We start from the raw sequence: 18,592 nt of genomic DNA, 5'->3' as shown, positions 1-18,592 counted from the left end.
TTAGACAGAAATACAGGGTTATAGATGCTTCGTTACTTACATGTATTAATGAGTAAAAGTAAATACATAAATTAGATACAAAAGTAGCATAATACCTATCACAAATGTACAACTGTAGAGTTATATGAACTGGCTAACCAGCTGTAAGTAGGTACGTAATATATAAGCAGTGGCGTAGTTAGAGCCCTGAGGCAAATCAAAAAATGGGGCCCCACTGCTCAGGACATTACAAATTCAAATTCAAATTCAAAAATCATTTATTCATGTAGGACATTTTAGCCGCTTATGAACGTCAAATTTTTACATTCTAATTTTATTTTTTTCCCTACCGTCCAGTTCGGAATATAGATCCAATTGAGAACTGGCAAGAAACTCAATTGAATTACTTTTTTTTTTTTTTAAGGGGAAGGGGAAGGGGAATGGGGAAGGGGAATGGGAGAAGGGGATTGTTAATAATTTAGACTAATGACTCCATTGCTAACAATGTACCATGTCGGGTTGCTCAGTTCCCCTGGAAACCATCGTAATAAATTCCTGGTAAATTTGTCACGATGTGCTAACTAACCTGATCGATGGAAAGGGAGAGGAAGCCCTAAAAAAATGGATGGATTGTGTGAAAGATGATATGAATTAATGGAGATATGACCATACAGATATACGCTTCCAAATATAGTATTTTCCCTAACAAAAACAATACACGTAAAGAATAGTAGCAAAAATCATATTCAAAATTAATTTCTATTATAAGACTAATTATTATTGGACCTATGCCCTAATAGACAGCATTGTGGTAAATTCCTGGCGAATTTGTCCCGATGCGCTAACCAAATTGACCTCATGCTTAGAGATGTGCTAACTCGTAATAAACGTAACTCGAGTTCAAATTCAGGTAACTTAAAAGTTAACTCGAGTTGACCCGAGTTACCTGGAATAAACAGTTTTTTTTGTTGTATTTTTAATTTTTTCTAATAATTATTTGGCCACAGCTAGCCTTGAAAGCTTCACCGAACCGTAGGGGGCGAGCAGAAATGGCGGAAGGACTTATAGAACGCATAATAATTTTAGTGATAACATAACCGGATGGATATGCGAAAAAATAAATGATAACGACCTGAAATCAATATTGAAACATTTGTGATGAGTGAAAATTGTATGATATGAAATGATCGGATAATTTCATATCATTGTAGGTTCGACGACAGAATCGCTCTTTCACTTGATTCGTTCATTCCAACTCGAGTTGGCAGAATTCAACTCAAGTTAACTCGAATTTACCGCAACTCGAGTTGACACATCTCTACTCATGCTCATCTTATCTTCCTGCATTGGTGAACCGCCAGCGAAAACTATTTGCGTAGGCGGAAGTATCTCTCTATTATCATCAAAGAAAAAAACACATTACTACAATCTATAGATCCAGTTGGAAAATTGTAATTTATAACAGCTGTATCAACATGAACATCTTTATGTACCTCGTATGGGTTATTACATTTAAGAACATTTGATTATTTCTTTTGTAATCGGAATGCTAAATTACACCTGATGGTAAATGGTAACCGTCGCTTATATACATTAACTACGGAAATCACATTATCATGTGACATTTTCTTTTTCAGACTACTCCAATGCTGTTAGCTGCAGCTGACCTTTGGACGATAGAGGACAATTACAGATGGCTCTCCAAACTCGATGAAAAACTTATAGACTGGTCGAAGGGCAACTCCTACCCAATGGATATGACTTTAATCTGAAGATTCCGCTAGGGGTTTGAATTTGGATGCAGCTGGCCTTTGCACCGGACGATAGAGGGCGAGTGCAGATGACACTCAAACTCGAGGAAGGACTTGTAGAGCGGTCGAAGGACTACCAATGCCTAACGGATACGACTTTAATCTGAGGGCACCGCTAGGGGGTTTGATTCTCGGATCAGGCTGTCGTATGATACGACTCTCGACTACTCGACTCCTATGATACTAATTAAATCTTCTATATTCATTATATTTTTGGTCACGTGGAGTTCTAAAGGAGTCGAAGTTTTTTTAATAAGAACAAAAATAAACTATTTCTAAATCTATTCAAATGAGGATTATAAGAAAACATTAAGAAATAAAAAAATACACTGAACATAATATTTTATTCAAAAATGTAGAACTGTGTCTAAATTAAAGATAACATTTCCGCTTAAAACTATTTCTAAATTTGCATTTTAAAATTTCTGTTACCTAATATATCCACAAAGCAATCATTATCCGTACTAATACGTATTAAAATGAAAAAGTCTGTCTGTCTACTTCTTACCTTTTCACTACTAAACGGTTACTAATGAAGAGCAGTTATCTCCTATATGAGGGAAAGAGAAAGAAGTATTATGTTGTCTCTAGCGCACACTGCTGGCATCATGCGGGCATTAAGCTGTAAATGACGAGGTTAATTGTGGTAAAGAATTTAATTAGGAAGACAAACTGTACACCTCTCACGTACCCTCATACTGTAAAATGGTGCCTACAGAAAGGAAGAAATATTTGCCTATATAAAATTCAAAATTCAAAAATCATTTATTCATGTAGGACATTTTAGCTGCATATGAACGTCAAGTTTTTACATTATAATTGTTTTTCCCTACCGTCCAGTTCGGTATATAGATCCAATTAAGAAGAACTGGCAAAAAACTCAATTGAATTACTTTTTTTTAAAAGCCAGTTTATTTACAATATATAGGTATTTATATAGGTGTCTATGTCTAACATTAAATGAAAATCCCGAACATGAAAACTATTGCCATGCACGCTCGTCATTCAAGTAATCGTTTAGTGAGTAATAGGCCTTGCTCAGTAAATATGATTTAACAGATGTTTTTGAATTTATTTAAGGTTAATTCCAATATATCCTTTGGTATCTTATTGTAAAATTTTATACCTATTCCCATAAAAGACCTATTGACTTTTTCTAAACGATACTTGGGGACAGCAAGTTTGTCTTTAAATCTAGTATTAATATTATGAATATTGCTGTTTTTTGGAAATAAGTCAAGATTTTTATGAACATATAGGATATTTGAATATATAAATTGAGAAGCAACGGTGAGAATACTTGCCTCTTTGAATTTCTCTCTTAATGAGTCACGACTCTTCATACAGTAGATCGCTATGATGTATTGCCATTCCAAAGTACTAAGAAGTTAGACATCCTATGCTGTAATTTCACTAATGGCACCCTTACAGCTTACAAAGTAAACTGCTTGGGGGCTAAAATAGGTGAGACTGACCTCAGTGTGTCTGGACACCTTTCCAGACAGACGACTATTTATAGTCCACCTCTTATAAATCGTAAAATATTATCTTAAATCTTATATTCATTTGAAAATATATCTATACATATAAATAAAATTGGAGTGTCTGTTTGTAATATCGAAATAACCGTTTTTTACTACATGCATATGAATATAAATACTGTACATACACCAAAGTATTATTTTACCAATTTTTGTCTATCTGTCTGTCTGTCTGTTTGTTCCCGCTAATCTCTGAATTGGCTGGACCGATTTTGACGGTACTTTTTTTAACAGGTAGCTAATGTAATGTAATGTAATAAAGAGTAACTTAGGCTACTTTTATTTTAGAAAAATTAAGTAATGTTGTAAAATTCCACGCGGACGAAGTCGCGTATTAATAATATATATAATATGTAATATATAATATAAAAATATTAATACTATGCTATGTGTTTAAATAAATATAAATATTATACATCTATACAAATAAATAAAATTTATGTGTCTGTTTGTTATTAAATTAACAGCGTTTAACTAAGTACATATGCAAATGTACTTAGAGAAACGATACGGCATTTATATAAAGAAATTAATAAAAAAAATGTCTGTCTGTTTGTTCTTGCTAATCTCTGAAACAGCTGTACCGATTTTGACGGGACCTTCACTCGCAGATAGCTAATGTTATATAGAGTACCTTAGGGGTAAAATCGCGGGTAACAGCTATAGATTAAGATATCTAGATAGATAGATAATCCATTTATTGCTAAAATAACACAACAATTTACAAATAATAGACAAAATAAAAAAAATAACATACAAAGTTGGCAATAGGAGCTGCCTCAGCTGTTGCTGATATGGGCCCAACTTCAATGATTGGCACCTATACAGTGCTGGTTTTAGAGTAGCTCCCATTACACATTAAAAAAAAATACACATACATTAATATATATTACTAATATTATAAACGCATTTTTTTTTAAAGTATCGATGGATGTTTGTTATTCTTTCAAGTAGAAACTAGTGAACGGATTTCGATGAAACTTTACAGTAATGTAGCTTCTACATAAGGCTATAAATTTCATGCGGATAAAACCGCGAGCTAAGCTAGTAAGTTAAAAATTATTCCAGACAATATAACTTTAACTTACTAAACTTAGATACGAATTGAAATAGAAATGAGAATACAGTTAAAACGTCTAATTAATACAACAAATGTAAATATTCAATTACCGTTTTATCCACTAATTTAATTTAAAATGCAAGCGTAAATTTAACTATATCTAAATAAAACTAATATAGAAACAAGATATTTTAATGTAATTTAAAAATGCAGACAGATAAAAAGTTTTCCGATAACTAATACTATTTAAGGCAGTTATACGGTTTGTTTCACCTAATTTGGCTTTAGGTGTTAAGTCCACCATATGTACTTTTTACTTACATAAAACGTGCATTAAAGTTATTTAAATAAGTTAACCATAGAGTAACAATCTCATGTAATATATTGTCAATGTAAGTAGCTTTAAAATTTAAGTTTTATTATTATTAACTGTTATTATAACCGGCTAATCTCTAAAATGACTGGAGCGATTTTGACGGGACTTTTTTTGGCAGGTAGCTGATGTAATTAGGAGTAACTTATGCTACTTTTATTTTAGAAATATAAAGTTAAATTCCACGCGGACGAAGTCGAGGGAACAGCTAGTATAATATAAATAAGAAAGACTATAGAATTAATATTGAAATTTCAGATTGATGCAAAATGATATCGCCCACTTTGACGACTGTTCGAAGTATACAAAATGCTATGAACTTATTGACAACGTATCTTCAGTTAACAGCTTATCTGTATTCACCACAACCTAACTTGGAAGGTACGATATTATATTGTATTGTATTATATTGTTCAGTGTAAATTTCTTATAATTTCCATCTATCTATATTTTACTAGCCGTCCCGGCAAACGTTGTTTTGCCATATAAATTAATAACGCTATAAAAAAATAGGGGTTGATGATAGAAGGGTGAAAATTTAGTATTGTATGTATTTTTGTATGTTGTATCATAAAAAACTAGAAAATAAAAATTTTGTCTAAAAAATACATATTTAGGGGTGGACTACCTCTAACATTTAGGGGGATGAAAAATAGATGTTGGCCATTTCTCAGACCTACTCAATACGCTCACAAATTCATGAGAATCGGTCAAGCCGTTTCGGAGGAGTATGGGAACGAAAACTGTGACACGAGAATTTTATATATAAGATTTACTAAATAATATCTTATAATGATAGTCGTGAATAATTGACGGCATCGATTACGGTTTAGCACTTCGCTTTAGTTATGCCGCTGATTCAATTTCTCGCACAATACCATTGTAATCATGAGACTGATTGTTGTATTGGTCTGGGAGTTTCCTATGAGAAATTATATTTAATATATTATTTATAAAAAAAAATATATCAGTTGTCTAGAATCTATAACACAAGCTCTGCTTATCTTGGACCCAGATGTTATTGATGTTATTGTTGAAACAAAGGACATTGAAGTAATAAAAAGTTAATTTTTAAGCAACGATTTATACGTAGGCAATGGAAGACAAAATAATTAAAATAAATAATCCTTAACAGGCAGAAATTACATACATCCTAGTAGTACAAACACAGAAAGATACTAACTTAAAAATTCTATACCAACAGATGAATGTAAGTTTGACTACTTAGTAGTGGGTGCTGGATCTGCTGGAGCTGTTATAGCGAACAGACTATCTGAGGATGCACAGAGAACAGTACTGCTAATAGAGGCCGGGGGGAACCCTCCATTAGAAACTACGGTAATTGACACAATATTTAATGTAACATTTAAATTTGGCGACTATGATGATATATTTCTTAAATCTGTTTAACGGTAACGGAAAATTAACCAAGTATCATTATTTCTGTCTATTAATATGAAAATAGAAAATACTTTTCTATCGACTGATGACTGATTTACTCTTGTTTAGTTACTCAACCATAGTAAGACACTATTGATAATGAATTTGTACTAATTGAAAGTTCATCTTCACACATGTCAACTAAAAATATAAAGTTACAACTTCATTATTTAAAGAGCAACACGCAAATTTCTTGCTCGTTCTTCTTGTGATGACACAGCTTTCCGAATGAGTGGTAGATTAAAAAAAGTAATGACTATTCAAAAGTGCTTCAATGAAAATTTATTTAAATAAGGAATTTTCCATTATATGCTATTGTAATTACTATAAATAATTATGGCATTTCTGGAGATGCAATTTAATGGTTGTCTACAATCAATATGAAGAGAAGACTTAAAATTCTAAATTTGTTGTATTGTTACTATATTTGTCGGCCGCAGGAATCTAGCAGTTTAGCTTTACTTCCGATGGTCGCGGGTTCGATTCCTTGCATGGTACAAACATTTGTATTCTAGAATATGATTGTTTCTATCAGTCTGAGTATTTTCTATGTTTTAAATCCATGTATTTATAGCATATACTCTGCTTAGCTTGAGACTACATGGTGCTGTGTGAATTGTCCAGGGATTTTATATCATTATTATATTTTCAGTTACCATCGTTAGTGGCTTACCTCAAAAACTCACCAATTGATTGGAATTTTACAAGTACAGACAAAGTATGTACACATCATAATTGCGATTTCCCTGCTTTAACTCAAGGGAAAATGTTGGGAGGATCCAGTAGTCTCAACTATATGAATTACATTAGAGGATCTCCGAGCGACTACGATGCTTGGGCTGCTCTACTGAATGATGAATGTTGGACTTTTAGTAACGTACTACCCGATTTTAAAAAAAGCGAAAGATTTCTAAGTTTCAATTCTATTACTTCAGGAGCTCGGAGCTTTCATGGAGAAGATGGATATTTAGGAGTAACAAAAGCTCAACGCAAGGAAGATGCAATATATTTGAAAGCATTTCATGAACTTGGTCACAAAATAGTGTCAGATGTCAATGGTGATTCTATGTTGGGTTTTACAGAACCTATGTTTACATACGATAAAACTGCTCGTCAGAGTACTGCGTATTCTTTCTTGTCACCAATCAAAGATCGCTCTAATCTTATAGTTTTAAGGAATGCTTTAGCAACACGAATAATTTTTGATAACAATAATGTTGCCATAGGTGTTGAAGTGAACACGAATAATGAAAAGCGTATATTCTATGCTCAAAAAGAAGTAATAATCTCAGCTGGAGTTTTCAATTCACCTAAACTTCTCATGTTATCAGGAATAGGGCCGAAAACACATCTAGAGCAATTGGGTATTAAAACAATTTCAGATCTTCCTGTTGGAGACAATTTACAAGATCATGCCGGTACTCCGGTAATAATTTCTATGGAGAATTTAAAAAACCCAACTACTATTCCTAACCCACATGATTATCCAGTATCCATGACCCATGGTTATGTAACATTAAACAAACAATCCCAAATCCCTGACTACCAAGCATTAAATTATGTTGTAAATTCTGAAGCATTTCCTATGTACTGTGAATTAACTTGGGATTATAAGAAATCAGTTTGTGATCAACTAAATCCACAAAAAGCCGATAGCCCGATATTATTTGGCGTCATCAACCTTTTGCATCCAAAATCTAGAGGAAAGGTTTCATTGAAAAGCACAAATCCTTTGGACCCTCCAGTGATTGAAGCTGGAATGTTCTGTGATAAAGAAGATCTTGAAAATATTGTTGAGTATGTTGAAGACTATATTAGTGTGGTTAATACAACGACATTTAGAGAGGCCGGAGCAAAAATTGTTTATTTGAACTTTCAAGATTGCACTCATGAACATGGTAGTAAAGATTACTGGAAGTACTACGCGTCAAGTATGTCTTATTCGTATTTTGATTTTGTCGGCACCTGTTCCATGGGTTCAGTTGTTGATTCGCGGCTGCGCGTTATTGGAGTTCAAAACCTTCGAGTGGCAGACTCTAGCGTTATTCCTATCATTACAAGTGGGAACATGAATGCTCCAACTATCATGATTGGAGAAAAAGCGGCCCAAATGATTAAGGAGGACAATGCTAATTAAATGAAGTGGTTTGTATATCTGTTTTAAACGATACCTTAAAGTTTGTTATATATGTCTTGTTATGCCATTAGAGTAGTTTGTAATTGTTTTAATATTGTTATTCAAGTAACTTAATCAAAGAAGTCATTTACACTTAATATAAGTATATGTATAGCCATGCACACTTACTCAAAATTAAATAAATGTTGAGAAATTGCATAGTAAGAAAGGAAATTTTATTAAAGCGTCTATTACCATAATTTAACTCCGGATTTTTCGGATCAATCTTTGTAATCCTGATAAATTAGTAATCATTGTAACGAATATTTTTTTTAATACAATTCATTTACAAGACATCTATATCTAAAGTTGTATTATAAGTAAAAATAAATGTATAAACTATTAATATCTTAATTTTACAGTGAATGCCAAACTAAGAGAGAACATAAGTGAAAATATTTCCATTAACTTAAGTCAAATTCATTTTTAACCACCTTCAAAATAGGAAGAACCATATTTATTGCGGTATAGTTTTTTATTTGTGTCACCTACATTTTGTTTCTATGTGATAATTGAAACTAGTTGTGTCTACGTTTGTAATATTTACTCCAACACTCAGCTGTCTTACATTTATTTGGATTTAAATTCAGTCGAAAGTCAGTTCACGTTACAACTCCGTATTGAGTGCATGCGTTAGCGTTAGAGTTAGCACACTATCAAATAAACTTACTAATGTAGTTTAATTATTCCATCTGTATACTCACTGTCTAGATACTACAGCGTAGCGACACCTTACTACATCATACATAATACTACAGTTGTGAGGTGATATCCATCGCGCTGCATAGGAATAAACACAAAAATATTTTAAATGATATACATGTTGTCTAAAAACTAGTGCGCGTCCTGTGGTTCCAAATAAATTTGAGCTAAATGTGATTAGGAATTTTTGAATTATCCTTAATTCGAATTAAGTCGATTTTTCTTGTCCTGACCATGATATTATTACTACGTTATATACATTAACTAATAAATACATTGCTGGTACGATGATTTCTTACAGTATTATTGTTCTTTTTGCTCAATATATTTTAAGTATCTTGTTATTGTATGTCTCATTTGTAAGTGTTCAATCGAATAAATTACATTTATAATTACTACTATCACTAGACTTAATTTAAATGGAAAGTAGCTCTGTAATCTATTCTTTTATTTGTACAGATATGTTTGTTTAAGTTACGCAATATGTTTTCTTCGTTTAAAATTGTGTTTAATATTTATTTGTGGTACATGATATTTTGTCATCTATAGCTATTATAAATTTATGTTCTGCTTTAGTAGCAATTTCATTTAATGAATATCTAAAAACAGTGTACACCTATATAATACTGCTATTGTAGTATGTATCTACATAGATAAATCATAAGGTTATATTTATAATAAAACACATTCCATTGTGTAGTTCATAAATTATTCTTACATTTATTTAATTAAAAAGAGCAAATACATCACACTATTTGTTATCACGCACAAAATTATTATTGTATGCATAATAAATTCTCGCAATCACAGTTCTGCGTTATCTTGTTTTATCATATCTGCGGCCTTTTCAGCAATCATAATAATAGGTGCATTGGTGTTCCCACTAGTAATAACTGGCATCACGCTACCATCTACTACTCTTAATCTTTGCACACCAGACACTCGGAGACGTGTATCTACTACTGAACCCATAGCACACGTCCCAACATAATGATATATTGATGATGTCATACACGGTATATAACACCGCCAGAATTCCTCACTGCCCTGTTCCAAACCCAGGCAGTTTGGTGCTAACAATTTAGCATTAACACTCTTGAAATATTTCGTACCCAGTATATGATTGAAATCGTCTGCATAAGCAATAGTGTCATCTATGTCTGTGTACGCGGAATAGGCTCCCAGTTTAATTAATGGAGGTTTCGTTGGATCTACACTTTGTAAGAACACACGCCCTCGAGATTTTGGATTGAGTTTGGAGCAGATGACAAGAAGTACCTCCCTTCCCTTACTGTCTTCGTATAATCGTTGGCAAATATTGTAATCAATGTTAAATGTAAAGGCGCAAAACTGCAGAATAGAGGAGCTATCCAATATTAGAGTTATGGCTTGATAGTCTGGATAAGTTTGGGACTTATTTAAAGCTACATAACCAATAGTCATAGGTACCGGGTATTCATGTGGGTCAATGGGTCCTTTAGGTTTGGTCTTTTCTGTAGTATAAACCAATAATGCTGGAGCATGATCTTGAAGATTTTCACCCACCGGCAAATCTGATATAACAGTTATTCCAATATTTCGCAGATGTTCTTTTGGACCGATACCCGAAAGCATGAGTAATTGAGGAGTATTTATACTTCCAGCTGATATTATAATTTCTTTGTTCGCTTTTACTATAATGATTTTGTTGCTTTCGTTTACTAGTTTGACAGCAATAGCATTTTTGTAGTTATCAAATATTATTTTTGTAGCTAAACTATTTTTAACGACATACAAATTAGGTCTATTTTTTATTGTACTTAAAAATGATTGCGCAGTACTTTGTCGAACATTATTGGCGGCTGTAAATATTGGTTGGGCGTATCCTAAAGTATAATTTCCATTTGTATCTAACACAATATTATGTCCTAATTCTTTTAATGCCTTCAGATATTTATGTGTTGTGTTTGATGGGTGTCTAGTTACATTTAGGTAACCTTTAGTACCGTGGAATACTCTGTTAGGGGAATTGAGAATAGCCTGGTCTAGAAGATTTTCACTTTTAATAAAATATGGCAGAATGTTGTCATAATTCCATGACTGGTCATTGGTAATGGCAGCCCAAGTATTATAGTCATTGGGGTCACCACGAACGTAGCCCATGTAGTTATTACTACTGCAGCCTCCCAACATCTTACCGCGTGTGAGATCAGAGACATGATTGTTATGGCATCGTTGGGCATTTTCTTCCAGTGACGTGTAATTCCAATCAACTTGGGATTCTTTTAAATACGCCATCAAACCTGGAAGCTGATTAGACATGATCATTATATTTGTGTAGATACCAAATTTATCTTAATAATTTCATAAACGCGAAAGTTTGTGAGTATGGATGTTTGTTATTCTTTCAAGCAAAAACTACTGAACGGATTTTAATGAAACTTTAACGGTAATATAGCTTATATATGAGAATAACATATAGGCTATAAATTTAACGCGGATAAAACCGCGGGTACAGACGGTATATAATACAATCGTAATGAAGCCAAAACTGTTCGTTTGTCCACTTCTTGTATTAATGTTTCATATAGAAACAAGTACACGAATAACAATGAATTTTTCACAGAATGCTGTTAAAAGTAGGTCAACGGTTAAGGCTAGAAAGAAATCTTATAAAATCAGTACTAATATTGTTAATTGATTAATTTCAAATACGCCATCTACTATTGGAAATTAATTTCTTTTTACATTATAATTGTAAAATCAGATGAAGTTTAACGAGGAATTTTAAACAAACAAATTTTTTTAACACTTCATATGTATACAGGAAGTTCATATCACTGATTGTTATTTGTATCACAGATAACATAATCATTCTGGCACACAGGCGAAAAAAAATAAACTACCATTTCTTGCTCCTAGAAACTGGCAGTTTTGTATATTCGTTTATCCCTATTTAAAACGTAAGTATTTTTTTCATACATTTGTTTTATATACACTTCTGTCACGGGGCTCTGCTTTATTAAACATCTATAAGCTAATCCCTTATTTTCTGTTGTTATTATTATATACTCTCTGGAATCACAATGAATGATATCACGGATGGTACATGATAACGTGATGAACACACACTTAATGCATATCAGCGACGGCTAGCACTTAGGCAGCTTAATTACCATTCCAAATAAATAAAAATAAGATTTCCTACGTGTAAAAGATTAAAAAGAAGAATACAAGAGATTATACGTTAAGAAATTTCCTACATGTAAAAGATTAAAAAGAAGAATACAACGTAATAAGAGACTACTTTATAAATTGCTTACAACAGAGGCCGTTGGTGGATCTCCCCCAGCCTCTATTAGGAGCACCGTTATGTTGGGATCCTCAGTAAGTCGGTTGGCTATCACACTGCCTGCAGACCCTGCTCCCACTACTATATAATCGAAAGTACTTCCATCTGAAAACAAAGTTTAAGTGGTCCAGCGGTTTAGCTTACCCCTTTACTTCCGATGATCGCGGGTTCAATTCCTCCAATGCAAACATGATGCAAACATTTGTATTCATGAGTATGATCGTTTGTATCGGTCAGGGTATTTTCTATGTATAATATGTATGTATTTACGAAAAAACTATTATCTATGTATTTGTAATCAGTTTGGGTACTCGACCCATAACACAAGCTTTAGCTAGCTTAACTTGGGTCTACATGGCGCTGTGTGAATTGTCCTGAGATTATTATTATTATTATTATTATAATAGAATATATTGGAGCCACATGATAACGTGCTGTACAATTACAGAACAATATTGTAAAATAGAATGATATCTGCTGACATTCTTCAGAGATTTTTTTATTTATTTTTCAAAAAGTTTCTATAAAACCGCACTGTGGAGGACCGCCATTCATCCAGATGATCAGGATGGTATTTTAGTGTCTGGCGGGTGGTACGGTGGTGAAACTCAGCAGCTGGTATTAATCCGAACAATTCCTCAGAACACTCCCCGTGATATATGCGGTAGAAAATGCACAGAGATGCAATATCTCGCCGCAAAGCCAATGGGTCGAGTCTGTCACATAGACGTTGATTACCAATGATTCCTACATTCCTACATTGTTTAGCAGTTACATCTTACTAATTAAGAGATTCACACTCGTGTAAAGACGGGGCGAAAGCTAGTCGATAGATATGATAGAATTAATTTGACGTACGTCCAATACATTATTACTGCTAACAACTGTGTACACTCAACTCCTAAGGTAAATAGAGATCGACATGTACCTTCCTTTTGTTCTTTAGACTATATCTACGTGTAAAACCATATGTAACGTGTTTAAGCTAACACACCTTTAATTCTTGTCCCTGACAGGCCTGGCTAGCAAATTCTATAATTGTTGACATAGCTGTAAGTTTATATTAATAAAAAATATACAAAATTTCGGGATAATTGGACTGCGTCATCTAGTCCCACATAAGCAAAGCTTGTATTATGAGTATTGGACAACTGAAACAAATACCTAGATTTTTTTGTAAATACATACATAATGTACAGACTGTTACAATCATATTCATGAATACAAATTATTGCACCGTAAGAGGAGTCGAACTCGCGGCTATCGGAAGGAAAACGGTGTGAAACCGCTAGACCGTGACCGTCTTGTATTAATTGAATAAATAACACAAAATATCTAAGTGTATGCTATGTACAAAGACTTCTACAACACATACATAATATACATAGAAAACACCCAGATCAATACAAACAATCATATCATACTCATGAGTACAAACATATGCACCGTGCGAGGGATCGAACTCGCGACCATCGGGAGTAAAGCGTTATGCTAAACTGCTAGACCACTGTGTCCGTTACATTCTCAATAACATAAAATATCTAAGTGTACACTTAAAACAAAGACGTCTGCCTATGCCGTAGTGAGTTATCATCCTTATGATAAGAAATTTGCAGGAAAAGTGATCCTGCAAATTTTTTATCATAAGGATGATAACTCACTACGGATGATCCTGCAAATTTCTTATAATAAGGATGATAACTCACTACGGATGATCCTGTAAATTTCTTATCATAAGGATGATAACTCACTATGATCCTTGCAAATTTCTTATCATAAGGATGATCACTCACTACGGATGATCCTGCAAATTTCTTATCATAAGGATGATCACTCACTACGGATGATCCTGCAAATTTCTTATCATAAGGATGATAACTCACTACGGATGGTCCTGCAAATTTCTTATCATAAGGATGATCACTCACTACGGATGATCCTGCAAATTTCTTATCATAAGGATGACAACTCACTACGGATGATCCTGCAAATTTCTTATCATAAGGATGATCACTCACTACGGATGATCCTGCAAATTTCTTATCATAAGGATGATAACTCACTACGGATGATCCTGCAAATTTCTTATCATAAGGATGATAACTCACTACGGATAGGGGTACTTGGAGGGAACAAGTAGGATGTCAGCTGAAGAGTTGTGAGTACTTGAAACGCATTCTGAATTGAATGTACACTCGAGACCATGTTCAAAACATCCATTTTCAATGTGTTATCCTGAAAAAAAAATATTTTTACTACTTAAAAGGCGTGGCTCAGTGATTTAACAAGCAAACTTAAAGATATAGGATCATAATATTAAAATGAGCAATGAAACATAAAAAAATACTTAAAAGAAGGTATTTTTTTATGTTTAATTGCTCATCTTAAACTTATTATTGTCGGTTGGACTCCATTTTCCGCAATTGGCCTCTCATTCGGGCCGTTGTGCGTGTAGAGCCAGGCTACTGAAGTAGCCAGCCAAGCTCCTCCCAGAAGCACAGAAGTCTCCTGGTGTCTTCGCAGACTTCTCGGAGCGACCTCACCGTTCCGAGGATTTGATTGCGTTGTGTGGTCACTGCTTCGCACTCCAGGATTACGTGAGCGGCCGTTTCCTCGGCTACAAAGCAGCCCCGGCATAGGGGACTGTCTGTAGCACCTATTGTGTACAAATGTCTGTTTAAGGGACAGTGGCCCGTCATTGTCCCTATCATTGTTTTTATGTTAGCTTATTATTAATTAATTAATATTATAATCGCGAAAGTTTGTGAGTATGGATGGATGTTTGTTACTCTATAATACAAAAACGGATTTTGATGAAATTTTACAATAATGTAGCTTATACATCAGAATAACATATAGACTATAAATTTCATGCGAGTGAAACCGCAGACAAACACTCTCCTATATTCAGATAAAGTTAATAGCTCTTTGTGGAAATATGTATTAAATTATACAATATTTTAGCAAAAGATATCAAAGATCTATCGTTTAAATTTAAAAAATATTGTATTAATATAGGATCTCGTTTGCATGAAAAAAATGCAATAAAAAATACATAATATAGCCTATTTATTACTCTATAAACTATTATTTGTCAGACGACTTTGTATAACGTTACAGAGATTTCATATATAAAATACAAAACAAGAGATTTTATTATTATTATTATTAAATATAATAATAATAACCCTGCACTATTCACACAACGCCGTCTAGTCCCAAGCTAAGCAGAGCTTGTGTTATGAGTACTAGACAACTGATATAAATACATGGATGCATTTTTTTTGTAAATAAATACATATTATACATAGAAAACACCCAGACCGATACAAACAATCATACTCATGAATACAAATACTTGTTCCGTGCGAGGAATCGAACCCACGACCATCGGATAGTAAAGCAGTGTGGTAAACCACTAGACCAGTGAGGCTGTCAAATTAAATCTCTATATATGTATTAAATTTAGATAAAGGATAAATACTCTTATATACATATATAAAGTTTATGGATCTGAGAATGTGCATTAAATTATACAATATGAAACCAAAGATAATAATGACATATTGTATTACACATACACATATTTGTATTAATGTTTTATTAAAAAAAAAATATATCCTATTTATTACATATATCTAAACGAATATTTGTCAGACAACATTGTGAGAATTTATATTTTAACTATAAAATTTCTATATATATATATATAAATAAATATAATTAATAATTATTATCAATTATATACACTAACCTTCCGCTTGTAGAGTTACACCATCGAATAATTTTTACATATATATTCACCATTAATTATTATCTGTAGACAATTATAATTTCTTACCACACTTTCACTTCTGTATAGATATCGTCGCGTAGTGACGGCAAACCAATAGTAACGTTTTAATGACATTACAGTTTCGTACAATGTTTGCATAATCTGTAAATACCACACATATTTAAACACTAGCTGATTCGGTAAATGTTGTTTTACCATATAATAATAATAATAATAGTAAGTTTATTTTGCAAAAAGAAAATACAAAATGGACTTAACTAAGGTTATATATCTATATGACAAACGAGAATGATGCTCACCTGATGGTAAGTGATTACCGCCGCCCATGAGCACCCGCAACACCAGGGGAATTGCAAGTGCGTTGTCGGCCTTTTAAAAAGGAATAAGCTCTTTTCTTGAAGGTTTCAATATCGTATCGGTTCGGAAATACCATTGCTGGAAGGTGATTCCACAATGTGGTTGTGCGTGGCAAAACGTTTCTAGAAAACCGCACTGTGGAAGACCGCCATTCATCCAAATGATCAGGATGATATTTCTGACCTACTTTATATATATATACCTACTTTACATAACGCTGTACACGCGTGAAAAATCAGTATATAAATAAGATAACTTATCTCATTTATAAATAACTACTGTTGAGATGGGAGATCATATCGCTAAATAAACCTGGGATGAATGTTTTTCTTTATAACACCTTAACAAACGAGATTGCGGCTCACCTGATGGCAAGTGATTATGGCCGCCCATGGGCGGTGTACCACCGTACCACTCGCCAGAAACTAAAATACCATCCTGATCATCTGGATGAATGGCGGTCTTCCACAGTGCGGTTTTCTAGAAACTTTTTGCCACGCACAACCACATTGTGGAATCACCTTCCAGCAATGGTATTTCCGAACCGATACGATATTGAAACCTTCAAGAAAAGAACTTATTCCTTTTTAAAAGGCCGACAACGTACTTGCAATTCCCCTGGTGTTGCGGGTGCTCATTGGCGGCGGTAATCACGTACCATCAGGTGAGCTGCATGCTCGTTTGTCCCAAAAAAAAAATGGGCATTAGGTAGTGTTTGCGATCGCAAACAGCCTTTTAATATATTTAAGAATAAAATTTTAAAATTTCAAAATTGGAACGTCAGGTACAGAACTTTGATGTTATTTTATATACAATTTTGCACTCATTCTCGAACATTCCGTGACGTCATTATTAAAATCTGTGTACAATATATTCAAAATATCTTTTTATTTCAATTTAAAACAAATTGAAACCACTGCAATATGCCTCCAGCAAACAGATAGTGTAGAGTTTACAATATGAAAACACTTGAAATATCTCTTGGATCGTGATGTCAATAGAAATAGACAAGCCTTCTGTTCAATCAAGTTCAATGATTATCAAAAACTCTTTGTACAGTCTATTAAATAACATTATCACATTTTAGTTCCAAATCGGAGGAAATAAAATACATGCAGGTACCGTTTCTTTCTTTTACAAAGTTAATTTGTCTCGTGGTCAATCCTTTTTGTGCTCTAGCTACTGAAAGTACCGAGCGTAAAATGCGGTTAATTAACCGTTAATAACGAAAAATGCATTTATAACCGCTTGGTTTAAATCGTTAATAACCGGCTAGGACTGGAATTACAATTTTGCATTTCTGCTTTAACCTCAATCGGCGGCTGGTCAAAGTTAAGTAGAGCTTGTGTTATGACAAATTATATATATGTTTATATAATATGTATTTTTTGTATATATATAATACTAGCTGGCTTCGCTAGCGTTAATTTATCCCCTTAGGGGTGGATCAAAATTCTTTCTTAGGGGATGCCTACGTCATACTAGCTTTATGCATGCAAAGTCTCAGCCGGATCGGTTTAAAATTGACAAAGTTTCATAGAAACTTTCATCCCTTATATTATCCCCTTGACGGTAGAATTCATGAAAATCCTTTCTTAGCGGATGCTTACGTCATAACATCTACCTGCATGCCAAATTTCAGCCCGATCCGTCCAGTGGTTTGGGCTGTGCGTTGATAGATCACTACGTCAGTCACCTTTGAGTTATATATATTTAGATACATAGAAAACTCCCAGACCAGAACAAACAATCGAATACGACCCGCGCCCATCGGATGTAAAGCATATTTATTTATACAGAATTTGCATTATATTTGGATTTTAAAATAAAGTATGCATCTTCTTTTAAATGATTAATGACTTCCAATGTCAATAATAATAAAATAATTTTAACAATCGTCAGTTGAGTAAAGATTAACAATTTCAATAATAATAAAATAATTTTAACAATTGTCAGTTGAGTAAAGATTAACAATTTCAATAATAATAAAATAATTTTAACAATTGTCAGTTGAGTAAAGATTAAC

The 18,592-nt window shown here is 33.3% G+C and overlaps 2 protein-coding genes across 2 annotated transcripts; one reads left to right on the top strand and one right to left on the bottom strand.

Annotated features, from left to right (window-relative positions):
- Positions 1 to 5,033: 5,033 nt before the first annotated feature.
- LOC131850650 (ecdysone oxidase-like) lies at positions 5,034 to 8,341 on the top strand. The gene is made up of 3 exons (XM_059200950.1): positions 5,034 to 5,145; positions 5,969 to 6,102; positions 6,857 to 8,341. The coding sequence occupies exons 1-3, from the start codon at positions 5,034 to 5,036 to the stop codon at positions 8,339 to 8,341; spliced, it is 1,731 nt and encodes a 576-aa protein (XP_059056933.1).
- A 1,545-nt stretch (positions 8,342 to 9,886) lies between these two features.
- Positions 9,887 to 14,633, bottom strand: LOC131850640 (ecdysone oxidase-like). Its single transcript, XM_059200940.1, has 3 exons — positions 14,522 to 14,633; positions 12,385 to 12,518; positions 9,887 to 11,371 (listed from the first exon to the last, which is right to left on the bottom strand). The coding sequence occupies exons 1-3, from the start codon at positions 14,631 to 14,633 to the stop codon at positions 9,887 to 9,889; spliced, it is 1,731 nt and encodes a 576-aa protein (XP_059056923.1).
- Between the last annotated feature and the right edge of the window lie 3,959 nt (positions 14,634 to 18,592).

Source organism: Achroia grisella, unplaced genomic scaffold (assembly GCF_030625045.1).
Source record: "Achroia grisella isolate CSIRO2021 unplaced genomic scaffold, CSIRO_AGI_Agris_v1 utg778, whole genome shotgun sequence".
NCBI classification, from domain to species: domain Eukaryota; kingdom Metazoa; phylum Arthropoda; class Insecta; order Lepidoptera; family Pyralidae; genus Achroia; species Achroia grisella.
Note: the sequence above shows the minus strand (reverse complement) of the source record. Positions and strands in the feature narration are given on the sequence as shown.